This window comes from Aristolochia californica, unplaced genomic scaffold (genome assembly GCF_029961685.1).
Source record: "Aristolochia californica isolate CCGP_79_NKW_82.1479 unplaced genomic scaffold, dmAriCali1.0.hap1 SCAF_10, whole genome shotgun sequence".
Classification (NCBI taxonomy): Eukaryota; Viridiplantae; Streptophyta; class Magnoliopsida; order Piperales; family Aristolochiaceae; genus Aristolochia; species Aristolochia californica.
Window position 1 is genome coordinate 4868 of NW_027181771.1, and position 12988 is coordinate 17855.

Here is a 12988-nt window from a genome sequence, read left to right on the forward strand (position 1 = left end):
ATTGATTATAGACGTATTCCTATTGGTTTCATTCATGTGGGAGCATTTTATATTTCCTTAATGGAAATTTGTAGCATTATTAATTGCATTTGTAGATATCATAATTTATGTCTCTATTGAATTTTGTTTAGCCATTATTTCTATGAACAAGCCCTACTTTTAGGAAAAACTATTTCACAATCCAATTGGAAATGTCCTCATTTTAGGTGTTCCAAAACATTCCTGATATGCCTCTCAGTAAAATTCATAGTTGTTATTGTTCACGATTGCTTGTGGTTACTTTCACAAGGAATCTTAAACAATCACATTATTCATTTGCATTTCAGGACCATGGCCCTCTACTCTTGGCTTCCGAGGTAACTAAGTAATTTCCATTATCCTTTATCTATGTTGCAGTTATGGATATTGATTTTGTTGGAACTTTTTCAATGTGCCATGAAGCACTAAAATATCTAAAGAAATGAGCCCCACAAAGAGAGGATTCATCTTCTGGGGGATTTACTTTGAACATCAGTGCAACTTTACTTTATACAACATCCTAGTAACCACATTCATGTATCTGCGGCTAAGGTTTGTCGTGAACCACATTCCACTTAACAGTAGTTTAGCTTCCCCTGGCTTCAGGTAGTTTTACACTGCACCTATTCCTCCTAACTGGCAATTGTAGATAGTATTACAAGGAAATTGACTCTAGAGTAGGGAACAAACTATGATATCAAAGTAAAATGGGATGGCACCAGGACCCATTGGAGACACTACAGAGATGAGAAAACTTGCACCTCATGAACTGGTGAGCTTAGCCACATAATCCATGCCTTAGTACAAACTTGGGGAGAAATGGGATATTGCAATGGCTGCTATATACCTGGCTTATGATGTAGGTTTGTGATTATTCACTATTGTAAGGATTTTTCTGTTATATAGCTCTGCATACAAATTTAGTGAATGGACCCCCCCACAGGTGATTTAGGGTTTAGGTTCATTCATGCTACTTATATCATTTTGAATCTTATTCTCCAATTTTTTGTCCCCCACTCGTAAATATGTGAATGTAACGACTCTGGTAGTTGATGGGGGACTACGGCTCAGCCCACCGCGCATTATTCCAAAAGAAGTTGTAATAAGTCTCTCTAGAATGGTTGAGAGGAAGTCCATAGTTGCACGAGTTGGGGTTCTAAAGAGTAAACTATAAGATAAAAGCTATTTATAATTGCTTAGAAATAAATTACAACCTTGTAATGGTTTTCGTTCAACAAAATCTAGGAAGCTATATTTCATTTGGACTACAATAACCAAATTTTTGTTCTCCTGAAGAGTCTGTTCTTTAAAACTTTTATTTTTCCATACTCTGTGCAAATTTAGTCAATTTGGAAATTTGGTCATTTTATTGAGAAGACTTTGTGGCCTAACAGTCTGGCACCAGGCATTCAAATCCTAGAGGAGTCATATTACTCTTACTATGTGCTAAACTCTTTCAATTTTTTTAGCCAACTGTATGGTGATATTAGTTTGAGCTATCAACTGTAGTTTTTTTCTTCACATATTGTTTTTTGTATTTTTGTTGTTCAACCTCCAAAGAGCAATTATTTGCAAGGATTTTGACACAACTAACTTGTAAGACTAGTTTAGTTGGAAAAATGAATTTATTTATCTTGTTGATTTATGTTTCTTATTACTTGCTGAGAAGTTGGACCTGTGGCCAAGTTAGTCTCATACTCATTCCTTGAAAAAACGATGAAATGTGAATTTTCACCTATCATGGTGGAACATAACTTTGTATTGTTTTGGTTTATTATGGTTCATATATCTTCTTCCTTTTTCTTCCTTCTTCTTCTTTTTTATTTTTATTCATAAGAAACTGACAAGAAGGGGAAGGAGGAAGAGGAGGCCATCCCCACTTGCAGTCGCCTTCCCAAAGCCGACGGTAGGGAAACGGCATCCCTTGTTCCCTTCTTTTTCTTGGCATCCTTTGGAAATTGTAGACTAAAGTGGAGAATGGAAAGGGGAAGGGGAGGTCATCCTCCCGTTCCAGTGATGGGAGGAGGACCACCTCACTTACCCCCTTCTTCTTCTCACTGTTCTCTGCAACTTGTAAAGGTCAGCATAGTGTAATCCCTCAATAATTTTAGTGACAAAAAGGTGATGGCAAGAAGAGGACGACCTCCCCCTTCCGTGTTCTACTTTGCTTGACAAAGAAAGGTCTCCCATGGACAGTGGTGGGAGGCCTTCACTCTTTTTTTTAATAATGTTTACTATAATTGTTATTGTTTATTTTTTGAAACTATTTATTGATCAATTAATTTATTATTTCAACTTTGAATTAATCATTAATTACATCTAAATTAAATATTAGCAACTTAATTTATTTCAGTAATTTATTTAATTTATCAACACACTATTGAATTTCACAATAATTTCTACAAAAGGTGTGTTCCCAATGCAATGATTTATTATTATTTTAAAAAAAATGTTTCTATTGCAATGTTGATGATCGACCCATCATAATGCACCATAATTAGCCTCTTGATTGAGCAAGCTTCATCATCCTGGTATTTGTTCTTTAAATGATACTGGAACCGTGTTTAACCGAATGGTTGTTTCCATCCTTATTATTACATAAAGCATTCTTCAGTGAGTTTTGCTTCCTTTTTTGTTTGATTATCTGTTTGTTTCTCCCATTTTGTCATGACTATGCCTATTTTCAAGCTAACTTTAGGAACAAAACAAAATATTGGATAAAATGTCATATTAAAGGTTGCAAAGATTGAAAATCTCAGTCGACTGGGAGAAAAGTGAAAACAAGAAAAGACTATCCTTTCAAGGAGTGTTGCTGCAAATGTTGTGACGCACAACCAACAAATTATGCTATTTCCACTTATGTGTAGTAGTGTTGTTTCTTTGTTTCCCTATAACTTTGAGAAGTTTTTGGTTAAAATTTTGGAAAACTCTTTGGACATTTATTTTATCGTTTATTGTTCTTGGAGATCATAAATTCCTTTTGTAGTCTAATAGCAATTATACACACACACATACACACACATTGCTGCAAGATGCTCCTCGTCTGTATTGGTAAAAGATCCTTGTTTTTATTTTTCATTGTAGATGATTGAAAAAGATTTGTTGTCCTTGAAAAAAAGTTAAATCGTGAGGAGAGATAGTTTAGTCAAATGATGCCCTATAGACTGCAGAGCCATACTTCAACTTGTTTATGAAAAATTATATTAATGTTTAGTTATCCATTGCATTAGTAGGAAGCTTTAGACACTAAAAAAAATTTGAGTGAACTACCAGCGTGCATTTCAACTACTTTATGAAAAGTTACATTAATTTTATTTCTCAAATTGCAATTTGTGCAAAATTGGTGTGTAAGTGTTTCCCAATATTGAAGAAGATATGTAATAGCCTATATTGGGATTATTCATAGAGGTATATGACCTTTATTTAGGACAGCTATTGGGGTACTACTTAGAGCCTTTTTTTGACTACCAGGTCTGGGCACTGGTATCATGAGTCTTAAAGAATTTCCAGTAAATTTGTAGGTTCTTTACAATTTCATGTAACTTATTTCCGGTGCACATTGGCATGAGTCTTAAAGAATTTCCAGTAAATTTGTAGGTTCTTTACAATTTCATGTAACTTATTTCCGGTGCACATTGGCATGATACTCTCAATCTCACCATGGATTTTTACTCTCACCATTTGATGTGTTTTTTTGCCACGTGCGTGACATGAGTGAACCATGTGACCGCCACACGGTCGCCACACTTGTGTAACCGGTTTGCCATGCGTACGCCATGTGTACACCACTTGGATGACACGTGTGTGCCACACTTGCTTCATGCGTCGCTATTCGTTCACCACATAGGCACGATGCGGCGGCACGTGTTTGACACACATGGATATCGGTCTTTTATAGTTTAGCCGTCCATTGGAAAGCACTACATGTTTTATGTGTTTTGCTTCAGAGGTGAATCTCATTTTTCCATTCGTTTTCATGCGCTTTGCTTTTCAATTTGTATGTGTGATGAAAAAAAATATGATGACGTGGTTTGTCAAATTGCCTACGTCTAGGGGAGTTGCAGAGGAATTTTTATTTCTTTTGAGGAATCGGAATACAATAGAGAGAGTCTCAAACCCTCTATGTTCAGTAGCATCAAAGAGTCCCAAAGTGTTTTGTACCAGCAGCAGAGTCGAAGTCACGAGCTGCTCTGTTTCTAGCAGCAATGACCTTTTCTCTGTTCAACCACAGCAGCGTCACGACTTCACGACCCTCTCCCTTTTCCAGCAACAGCGTCACCCTGGCGAGAGTCTCACACTGTATCTCACACTGGCACACCCAATGACGCAGATACAGAAATCCCAATGAATTTCTCTGGAAACAACAATCGAAAAACCGCTCCTCTCCGAAACCCAAGCCTTGTTCAAGCAGTCGTTGGGGAAGGCATTTCTCAGTGGAAAAAAAATACCTTTGTTCTGAAACCCTGTTTTTGTAAGTCCCGAGACTTACTCTCTTTTTTTTTTCGCTGTCTCTTTGTAGGTTCCAAGAGATAAATCAACAAAAATGAAGGCCCTTCATTTCTTTGATTGAGTGCAGCACACGCAACACAGAACATAAGAATGGTCCTCCGGGTCCCTTGGGCCCACCTCTCGAGTGATGTGGACCAGACTTCACAGTACTCAACAATTCTTCCACTTGGAGACCGGTACACCCACTGCATCACCTTGTTCCACAAACATGATATCTTCAACCTCTTCAACTCACTGCCCATGTCTTGATGCTAGAAGACCAACCGAAGTTGTGTACAACTTCAGTTTCTCCAGTGTAACACCCTTTGTCAACACATTAGCAGGGTTCTTACTTCCACAAATTTTCTCAAGTAACAACTGTCTGTCATCTAACAATGATCGTATAAAGTGATACCTGATCTAAATGTGCTTAGTGCTAGAATGAAATGTTGGGTTCTTGGCAAGGAATATGGCACTCTCACTATTGCTGTAGAGAATGCCGTTCTGAATCTTTTTGCCCAATTCCTCCAAGAAACCCTGTAGCCAGATCATCTCCTTTGCAGCTTCTGATACTGCAATGTCCTCAACTTTTGTAGTAGACAAAGAAACTGTTTTCTGATTAGAACCCCATGAAACTGCAGTACCACCCAAAGTGTAAACAAACCCAGTGGTACTTTTTCTGCTATCAACATCTCCAGCTAAATCAGCATCAACATAGCCCCTCACCTTTAAGGTCTCTCTTAAGAAACACAGGCACGTTTCTGAGGAGCCTTTTAGGAACCTCAAAATCCACTTCACTGCTTCCTAATGTTGATTTCCGGGGTTACTCATGTATCTACTCACAACTCCCACTGCATGGGCAATATCCCGTCTAGTGCAAACCATAGCATACATAAGTGAACCAATGGTTGAGGCATAAGGAACCTTACTCATGCAATCTTGTTCCTCCTCTAACTTGGGTGACTGATCCTTGCTGAGTCTAAAGTGACTACCCAAGGGCGTGCCAACTGGTTTGGCCTTGTCCATATTGAACCTACTGAGTACCTTTTTCACATAATTAGCCTGAGAGAGTCTGAACGTGCCTTTGACTCTGTCTCTGACAATTCTCATACCAAGGATTTGCTTCACAGCTCCCAAATCCTTCATTGCAAAGTGCTCTGATAATTGCTTCTTCAAATTATTGATCTCATCAGTGCTAGCCCCTGACATAGCAACAGTGATCTGCCTGACATCTGATGTACCCAGCACTGCACATGAAGTTGTCAAATTTCTTGTACCACTGTCTTGGAGCTTGCTTCAGGCCATACAAGCTCTTCTTCAGTCTGCAAACTGAACCTTCCTTTCCATGTACTGCAAACCCCTCAGGTTGGTGCATGTAGAAGTCTTCTTCAAGGTCTCCATGAAGAAAGGTTGTTTTCACATCTAACTGCTCAAGAAATAAATCTTTAGTAGCAACCATGGACAGTACTAACCTGATAGTAATGATATTCACCACAGGAGAAAAAATCTCAGAGTAATCAATACCATGCTTCTACTAAAAGCCCTTTACAACAAGTCTAGCCTTGTACCTCTTATTGCCATCATGCTCAGTTTTCACCCGGTACACCCACTTGTTGTGCAATCTTCCCTGGTGGAACTTCTATCAACTCCCATGTCTGATTCCATAACAGGGAATCCATCTCATCCTTCATGGCTAACTCCCACTTGCTAAAATTTTTATCTTGCAAGGTTTCTTCGTAACTCTGCGGTTCTCCACCATTTGTCAACATAATATAAGTAGGTGAGAAACGTTGTGGAGGCCGAATAGTTCTAACTGACCTGTGAACTGCAGCTACAGGAGTGGACAACTCTAAATCTGACTACCGAATAATAGGAATGGGTGCACTGGACAGACTTTCCCCATCACTCACATCTCTGCACTACACTGTGGCCTCTGGTAGGTCATCCAACCTCACGAACTCGGACTCTTGAGGAGCTGCTTCAACAATTGTACTGGACTTGACCTGTACTCAATCTTCATATTGAAAATCACATTCCTGCTTCTTATAATCTTCCGACCTTGATCATCCCGGAAACGATAGCCAAAAGCCTTGTCTCCATAGCCAATGCAATAACATTTCTTGGACTTAGCCTCAAGTTTACTACGAGCATCAGAATCAACAAGAACATAAGAAAGACAACCAAAAGTTTTAAGGTGAGAAAATTTGACCTCTTTCCCGCTCCTGGCCTCCTCAGGCAATCCACAATCCAACGAAACTGATGGCCCTCTGTTTATCAAGTAGACTGCAGTACTAACTGCATCGTCCCAGAAAGTAGGTAGTAATCCAGCGTGCAGCCTCGTGCTTCTAGCACGCTCATTTATGGTTCTGTTCATACATTTAACAACTCCATTTTGTGGTGGTGTCCCAAGAATGGTCTTCTCCATTCTGATACTCAGAGCTGCACAATATTCCTTGAACCCGCCATCAATATACTCACCACCATTATCAGACTTCAAACATTTCAAGTTTGTCTCTGTCTCAACCATGGCCTTCCAAATTTTGAACACATTAAATACTTCAGATTTATGCTTCAAAAAATAAACCCATACCTTCCTGTTGTGATCATCAATGAACGTGACATAATAACGAGAACCTCCAAGGGATGCCACTGGGGAAGGTCCCCACACATTTGTGTGCACAAGGTCTAGTTTTTCTTTCTTCAGTGTTCTGCCACTTTTCAAGAAACTGACCTTCTTTTGTTTTCCCATAATGCAACTCTCACACATACCGAGATTGCCACTTTTCAAGAAACTAACCTTCTTTTCTTTTCCCATAATGCAACTCTCACACATACCGAGATCAACAGATTTCAATTCTGGTAGCTTGCCTCTGGACAATAGTTCTTTCGTGCCCTTCTGACTCATATGGCCAAGCCTGCAATGCCACAAATCTGTTGTGCTTTCTGGAACGGTAGTAGTAATAGTGTTATTCAACCAGTAGTCGAATAAAGTGTACCAATTTTTTTTCCCCGAGCCAGTACCAATGCCCCTTTGGTGACCTGCCAGGTGCTATCTGAGAACACCATTGAGTGGCCACAATCATCAAGTTGCCCTACAGAAATGAGGTTCTTCTTCAACTCAGAAATGTACCTGACCTTTTCCAAGGTTCATTTGTTCTTGTTAGGGAGTGCAATGTCAATGTCTCCCATCCCCACCACGTTCAAAGTCTCTCCATCAGCCCAAATACACCTTCCCAAAGTCATCTGCAACATAGTTTTGCATTATCTCCCAATGGTAAGATGTATGGAACGAAATCCCCTGAATCCAGTATCTAGTCATCACCTGGACTATGAACTATAAGCAATAGTGCATCTTGTACTTCTTCAGTTCCCACATTAGCACTATTATTCTCGGTCTTCTTAGGGTTTCTACAGTTCTTCTTTATGTGGCCAACTTTGCCATAATTCCAGCAAGTTGCTTGCTGACCAGGCGTTGACTTGCTCTTGCCCCTTTTCTTTGATTTTGATCTGCCTATGTTTGAGTTCTTGTCATGTGATCTCCCCCGAGAATCAACATTCAATGCTGAACTAGAACCCGAGGTCTCGCCTAAATCCCTCTTGCGCACCTCCTTAGCCAAAATCAAATTACGAACATGATTATATTTCAAATTTATTTACCGACAAAATTACTGACAACCATTCTCATGGCTTCCCAACTATTTGGCAATGAGGCCAATAGTATCAGTGCACATATCTCGTCATCAAATTCAATTTCAATAGACGACGATTGATTTGTGATAGTATTACAATCATTCAGATGTTGTGCAATAGATGTACCATCTACCATCTTCAAATTGAATAACTTTTTTCATCAAATAAACCTTGTTATTCATTGAAGGCTTTTCATACATACCTGACAAAGTCTTTATGAGACCCTCAATCGTCTTCACCTTGCTGATGTTGCTTCCAACGGATCTCGACAGGGTTAGCCAAATAATCCCCAGAACCTGTCGATCCAACCGATTCCAATCGGCCTCCTCCATTTTTTTCAGTTTCTTCCCCAGCAGTGGAAGATGGAGTTTCTTCCCATAGATGTAGTCCTCTATCTGCATCCTCCAGTATCCAAAGTCCGTGCCATCGAACTTCTCGATCCTCAATACCTTCACTTCGTCTCCAGCCATCGTTTTCCCTCATACCCGAACCTCAACTCTGATACTCGACACAAAATTTACGTGGTTTGGAAAATTGCCTATGTCCATGGGAGCTACAGAGGAATTTTTATTTCTTTTGAGGAATCACAATACAATAGAGAGACTCTCGAACCCTCTTTGTTCAATAGCGCCAAAGAGTCCCAAAGTGCTCTATTCCGGCAGTAGAGTCGAAGTCGCGAGCTGCTCTATTTTTGGCAAGGATGACCTTTTCTCTGTTCAACCGCAGCAGCGTTGCGGCTTCACGACCTTTTCCCTTTTCTGGCAACAACGTCGTCCTGGTGAGAGTCTCACACTGTATCTCACACCGGCACACCCAATGATGCAGATACAGAAGTCTCGACAAATTTCTTTGGAAACAACAATAAAAAAACCGCTCCTCTCCGAGACCCAAGCCTTGCTCAAGCAATCATTGGGGAAGGCATTTCTTAGCGGACAAAAAACACCTCTGTTCCGAAACCCTATTTCTGTAAGTCCCGAGACTTACTCTATTTTTTTTCGTTGTCTCTCTGTAAGTTTCGAAGAGATAAATCAACAAAAATGAAAGGCCCTTCATTTCTTTGATTGAGTGCTCACACGCAACACAGAACATAAGAATGGTCCTCCGGGTCCCTTGGGCCCACCTCTCGAGCGATGTGGACTAGACTCCATAGTACTCAACAGTATGGATGGATGTGGTTGGTTATTTTTTAAGTCACATTGTTAATCTTGTCAAACGATAATGAGGTGAAATCATGGTTGTGGATGTTGAATGTAAGAGTAGTTGCACGACGTTGTTTATTCAGTAGGGTATAAATAAATCATTTTTTGAATATTTATATTTATTCTATTTACTCTTACATGTAACAGTTCTAAAATTATGTTTTTTTTTTTTTGAGAGCAGCGTGGCACGATTCGAACTAGCGTCCTGATTCACCTAATGTAAGAAGAATACCACTAGACCAAACGACAATCAGTATATTTAGGTTTGTCAAAATATATTTTATCATTTCAAATGTTTTATCTGATTTAAATGGATTGGGGAAGATGAGATTGATGAGTGTGATGGTCAGTTAAAATGTATTTTCTAGTTGAAGTTTTTTGTATGGAGGAATTTGGCTATTGCCATTTCTTATGAATTGTTTTCTTTCTTTCTTATTGATGGCTCATGTAATCTACACTATCTGTAATAATTTGTATTCTTGTTATATATGGATATAGAATTAGAGTCCAGGTACATAAACTCACCCTCTTGTTCAGGAAAGATGGTTGAATATGCCTGATTGTTAGATTTCTCTATATTCATGGGGGTCTTTTTTGTTAGTCTTTCTAAATTTGGTGTATTAAAGTCAAATATTGTAGTAAAATAGTCAAGTTTTAGTTAAAAATAGTGTGGCTTACACTTCATTTTTTTGTCTGTGGAGAACATTTGAAATTTTCTTAAAATGCTCTTTGGTCCTTTACAATGCTCTCATACCTCTTTTTATAAGTCTGGTCAATAATAAGTAAGCTACTAACTGTATGCGAATTTAGTCAATTGTGCAAATTTACATTGAAGTAATGATCCTTACAATGTTTTGACCTTGCCTTCCAAGTCTAAGCCAGTGAGTAGGCTCGAAGTATTATCTTGATATTGCTATTTCTAAACAGAAGTGTAAAATACCAAAAGCTAATGCAAATGTGGTGTGCACCCTTATTATCATATGAAATCGCTTTTATAAATATCATCTCTATACGAATTGTTGTTTTTGCTCTGCTAAAGTCTTTCAACATCTGTTGAAGGGCGTAACTAACAATTGTGTATGTTCTATGGCCAATATTTGTAGTCATTTCTGTTTGGAGAGTTCTATTTTAATCTTCTAAAATTTGTCAATTTGCAATCTATATTTTTTAGTTTTAAACTATCATATGTTTTGTTACTCTTGAAATACAATTTGGCCATAAATTGATGGTCTATTTTTATGCTGTTATATATCATTAATATGCTCAGTTACCATTTTACCATGGGTGTATTGATATACAATGGAAGTTTTTGAAGGAATATACTATTTTCATTAAGATACTAGCTGTAGGCTGATTTTGTCAATTGTGTAATTTTAAATTGAGGGAATTGACTTTAGAGTTTTTAGTGTTTTCTATCATGTCTATGCCACCGCGTAGACCGGAAGTATGATCATGATAATTCTTTTTTTAAGAAAAGCATATAATACAAAAGGCTAATGCAATAGTATGAAACCTTTCTACATATCCTTCCTACAACAATTATTGGTCTTGCTCTTTTGAAGTCTTTCAACATCTTGGTTTGTTAATCGTAAGAGTTATTGCATGAAAAATTGCTAGTAACTTTAATTGTTATTTTTTATTTGTCACTTAACCAAGAAAAATCTTCTCTTGCCTTTATGATATCCCTTCAAACTAATTCTTTAGTGAGGTCTATATTACTTTTTGCATGCTATCATTGTTTTGTATATTAATTTTCTTCCATGATTTATTGTTTATGGTTGTTTTATTCATTGTAGACTCTTCTATTTTTGTTCTAGCATTATGATTAGCCAGAGGTGTTCATTTTTTTCTTCTTCTATTATTCTTCATTTATGCTTTTGTGTGTGGTACCTCTTCTAAGTCATGTCATATATTAGTTTAATAACATAAGATATATTTTAACATTAAAACTCACAACCATCAATAATCACTCCACATGCTAGTTGCTATGGCATCTCGAAATTGTGCGGCTCTAGTGGATTCTCATGCACGCCACCTCCACATGGTTGTTGATAAGTTGTCTTCATCCCCAAGATCATCACTACCATTGCTAACTTCATCCTCATTTATACCTGCTAATCGGACCTCATCACCTCCTCCACCAAACTCATCGTCCGGATCATCATCTTCCAATTCAAACATATCATTGTAATCCTCTTTACGTATATAATTGTGTAATATGCAACAAGCTATTACAATTTTCATATGAATCTTATAAGAAAATGGAGGAGGGCCTTTCACCATTTGAAATCGAACTTTTAAAGCACTAAAAGTTTGTTCAATATTATTCCTCAAAGATGAGTGCCTTCGGTTGAATAACTCTTTATCATTTCTAGGAAGGTTATCTCCAAATTCTTGTTGATGATAACGAGTTTCTCGATATGGAGCCAAAAATCCTGGCATATTTGCATAACTAGCATGGACTAGATAATATTTACCTACAGTACAAAAAATATTTCACCTAAGATAATTGAAGATAAAATAGAAAAAAATTACTACATAAAAATATATTATTTACCTTCAGGTACAAAGATTCTATCTCGGCGAGTCAATGCGTCCTTCAGTACATGAGAATCAGCTGTTGATCCCTCCCATCCAACAAGTACATAAGTGAATTGCATATCAAATGTACATGCTGCCATTACATTTTGTGAGAGATATCCCTTTTTATTCCAGAACCTTTGTTGTTCTTCAAGTGGGATGTTTGCTTTGAAATGAGTTCCATTAATAGCCCCAATACAATCCTAATTATATGATTTCAATTAATACAAAGTAACTCTAAATATTAATCTAAAATTGTTCATTAGAAGCCAAGTGATGTTACCTTAAATACGGATAAAACATTGAATTGTTTAAAACCTTCGAGTGAGTGCGTTTTGAAGGCAGTTTGATGTAATCAGACTGAAGTTTGATAATAGCATTCAACACCTTATTGAATACTTACTTATGGTCCAATTTGATCTATCAAACATCTCTGCTATGACACTATACGATTGTTGTTGACCAACAGTTAGGAGAAAATATGCAAGTTGTTCTTTTACTGAGATGGTCTTTGTGGGTGATAAAAATCATTTACTATAAAGTATCTCTGCCAATTTATGAAACAAAATTTAATTCATCCTGTAAACTTTTCAAAATTTAACAGGTGATTTCGCTAATGCCATTTGCAAATAAATCGGACCACCAATCCCACGAGGACGTAGTGCACGTCTATTCCTATGGCTGAGAGAGTATCTTCCCATCATGTACAAAATACATGTGAATGCTATCATTCTTATAATATTTTTTTTTGTCTTTCTTAATATCCATGGAAACCTGCAAATACAATCACCACAATCACAATGACGACTATAAAAATAATTCATGTTTCTTGCTAAATTTCATAAACAAAAAATCATACCCTTATCTTCAATCATTCCTTTATACAATCATATCCAATCACACATCCATAATATTTATCCACACAATAAGAACACAACAATCATGAAAACCCAAATCTTATCCTTAATGACATTCATAATCTATCAATGATAAGTCTCATGATGTCATAATTA

At 37.5% G+C, this 12988-nt stretch overlaps 1 protein-coding gene and 1 pseudogene across 1 annotated transcript; one reads left to right on the forward strand and one right to left on the reverse strand.

Annotated features, from left to right (window-relative positions):
- Positions 1 to 398: 398 nt before the first annotated feature.
- LOC137966272 (peroxisomal 2,4-dienoyl-CoA reductase [(3E)-enoyl-CoA-producing]-like) lies at positions 399 to 1192 on the forward strand (annotated as a pseudogene).
- Positions 1193 to 11417: 10225 nt separating this feature from the next.
- On the reverse strand, positions 11418 to 12076 carry LOC137938831 (protein ALP1-like). Its single transcript, XM_068783895.1, has 2 exons — positions 11953 to 12076; positions 11418 to 11872 (listed from the first exon to the last, which is right to left on the reverse strand). Exons 1-2 carry the CDS (start codon positions 12074 to 12076, stop codon positions 11418 to 11420), a joined length of 579 nt encoding a protein of 192 aa, XP_068639996.1.
- Between the last annotated feature and the right edge of the window lie 912 nt (positions 12077 to 12988).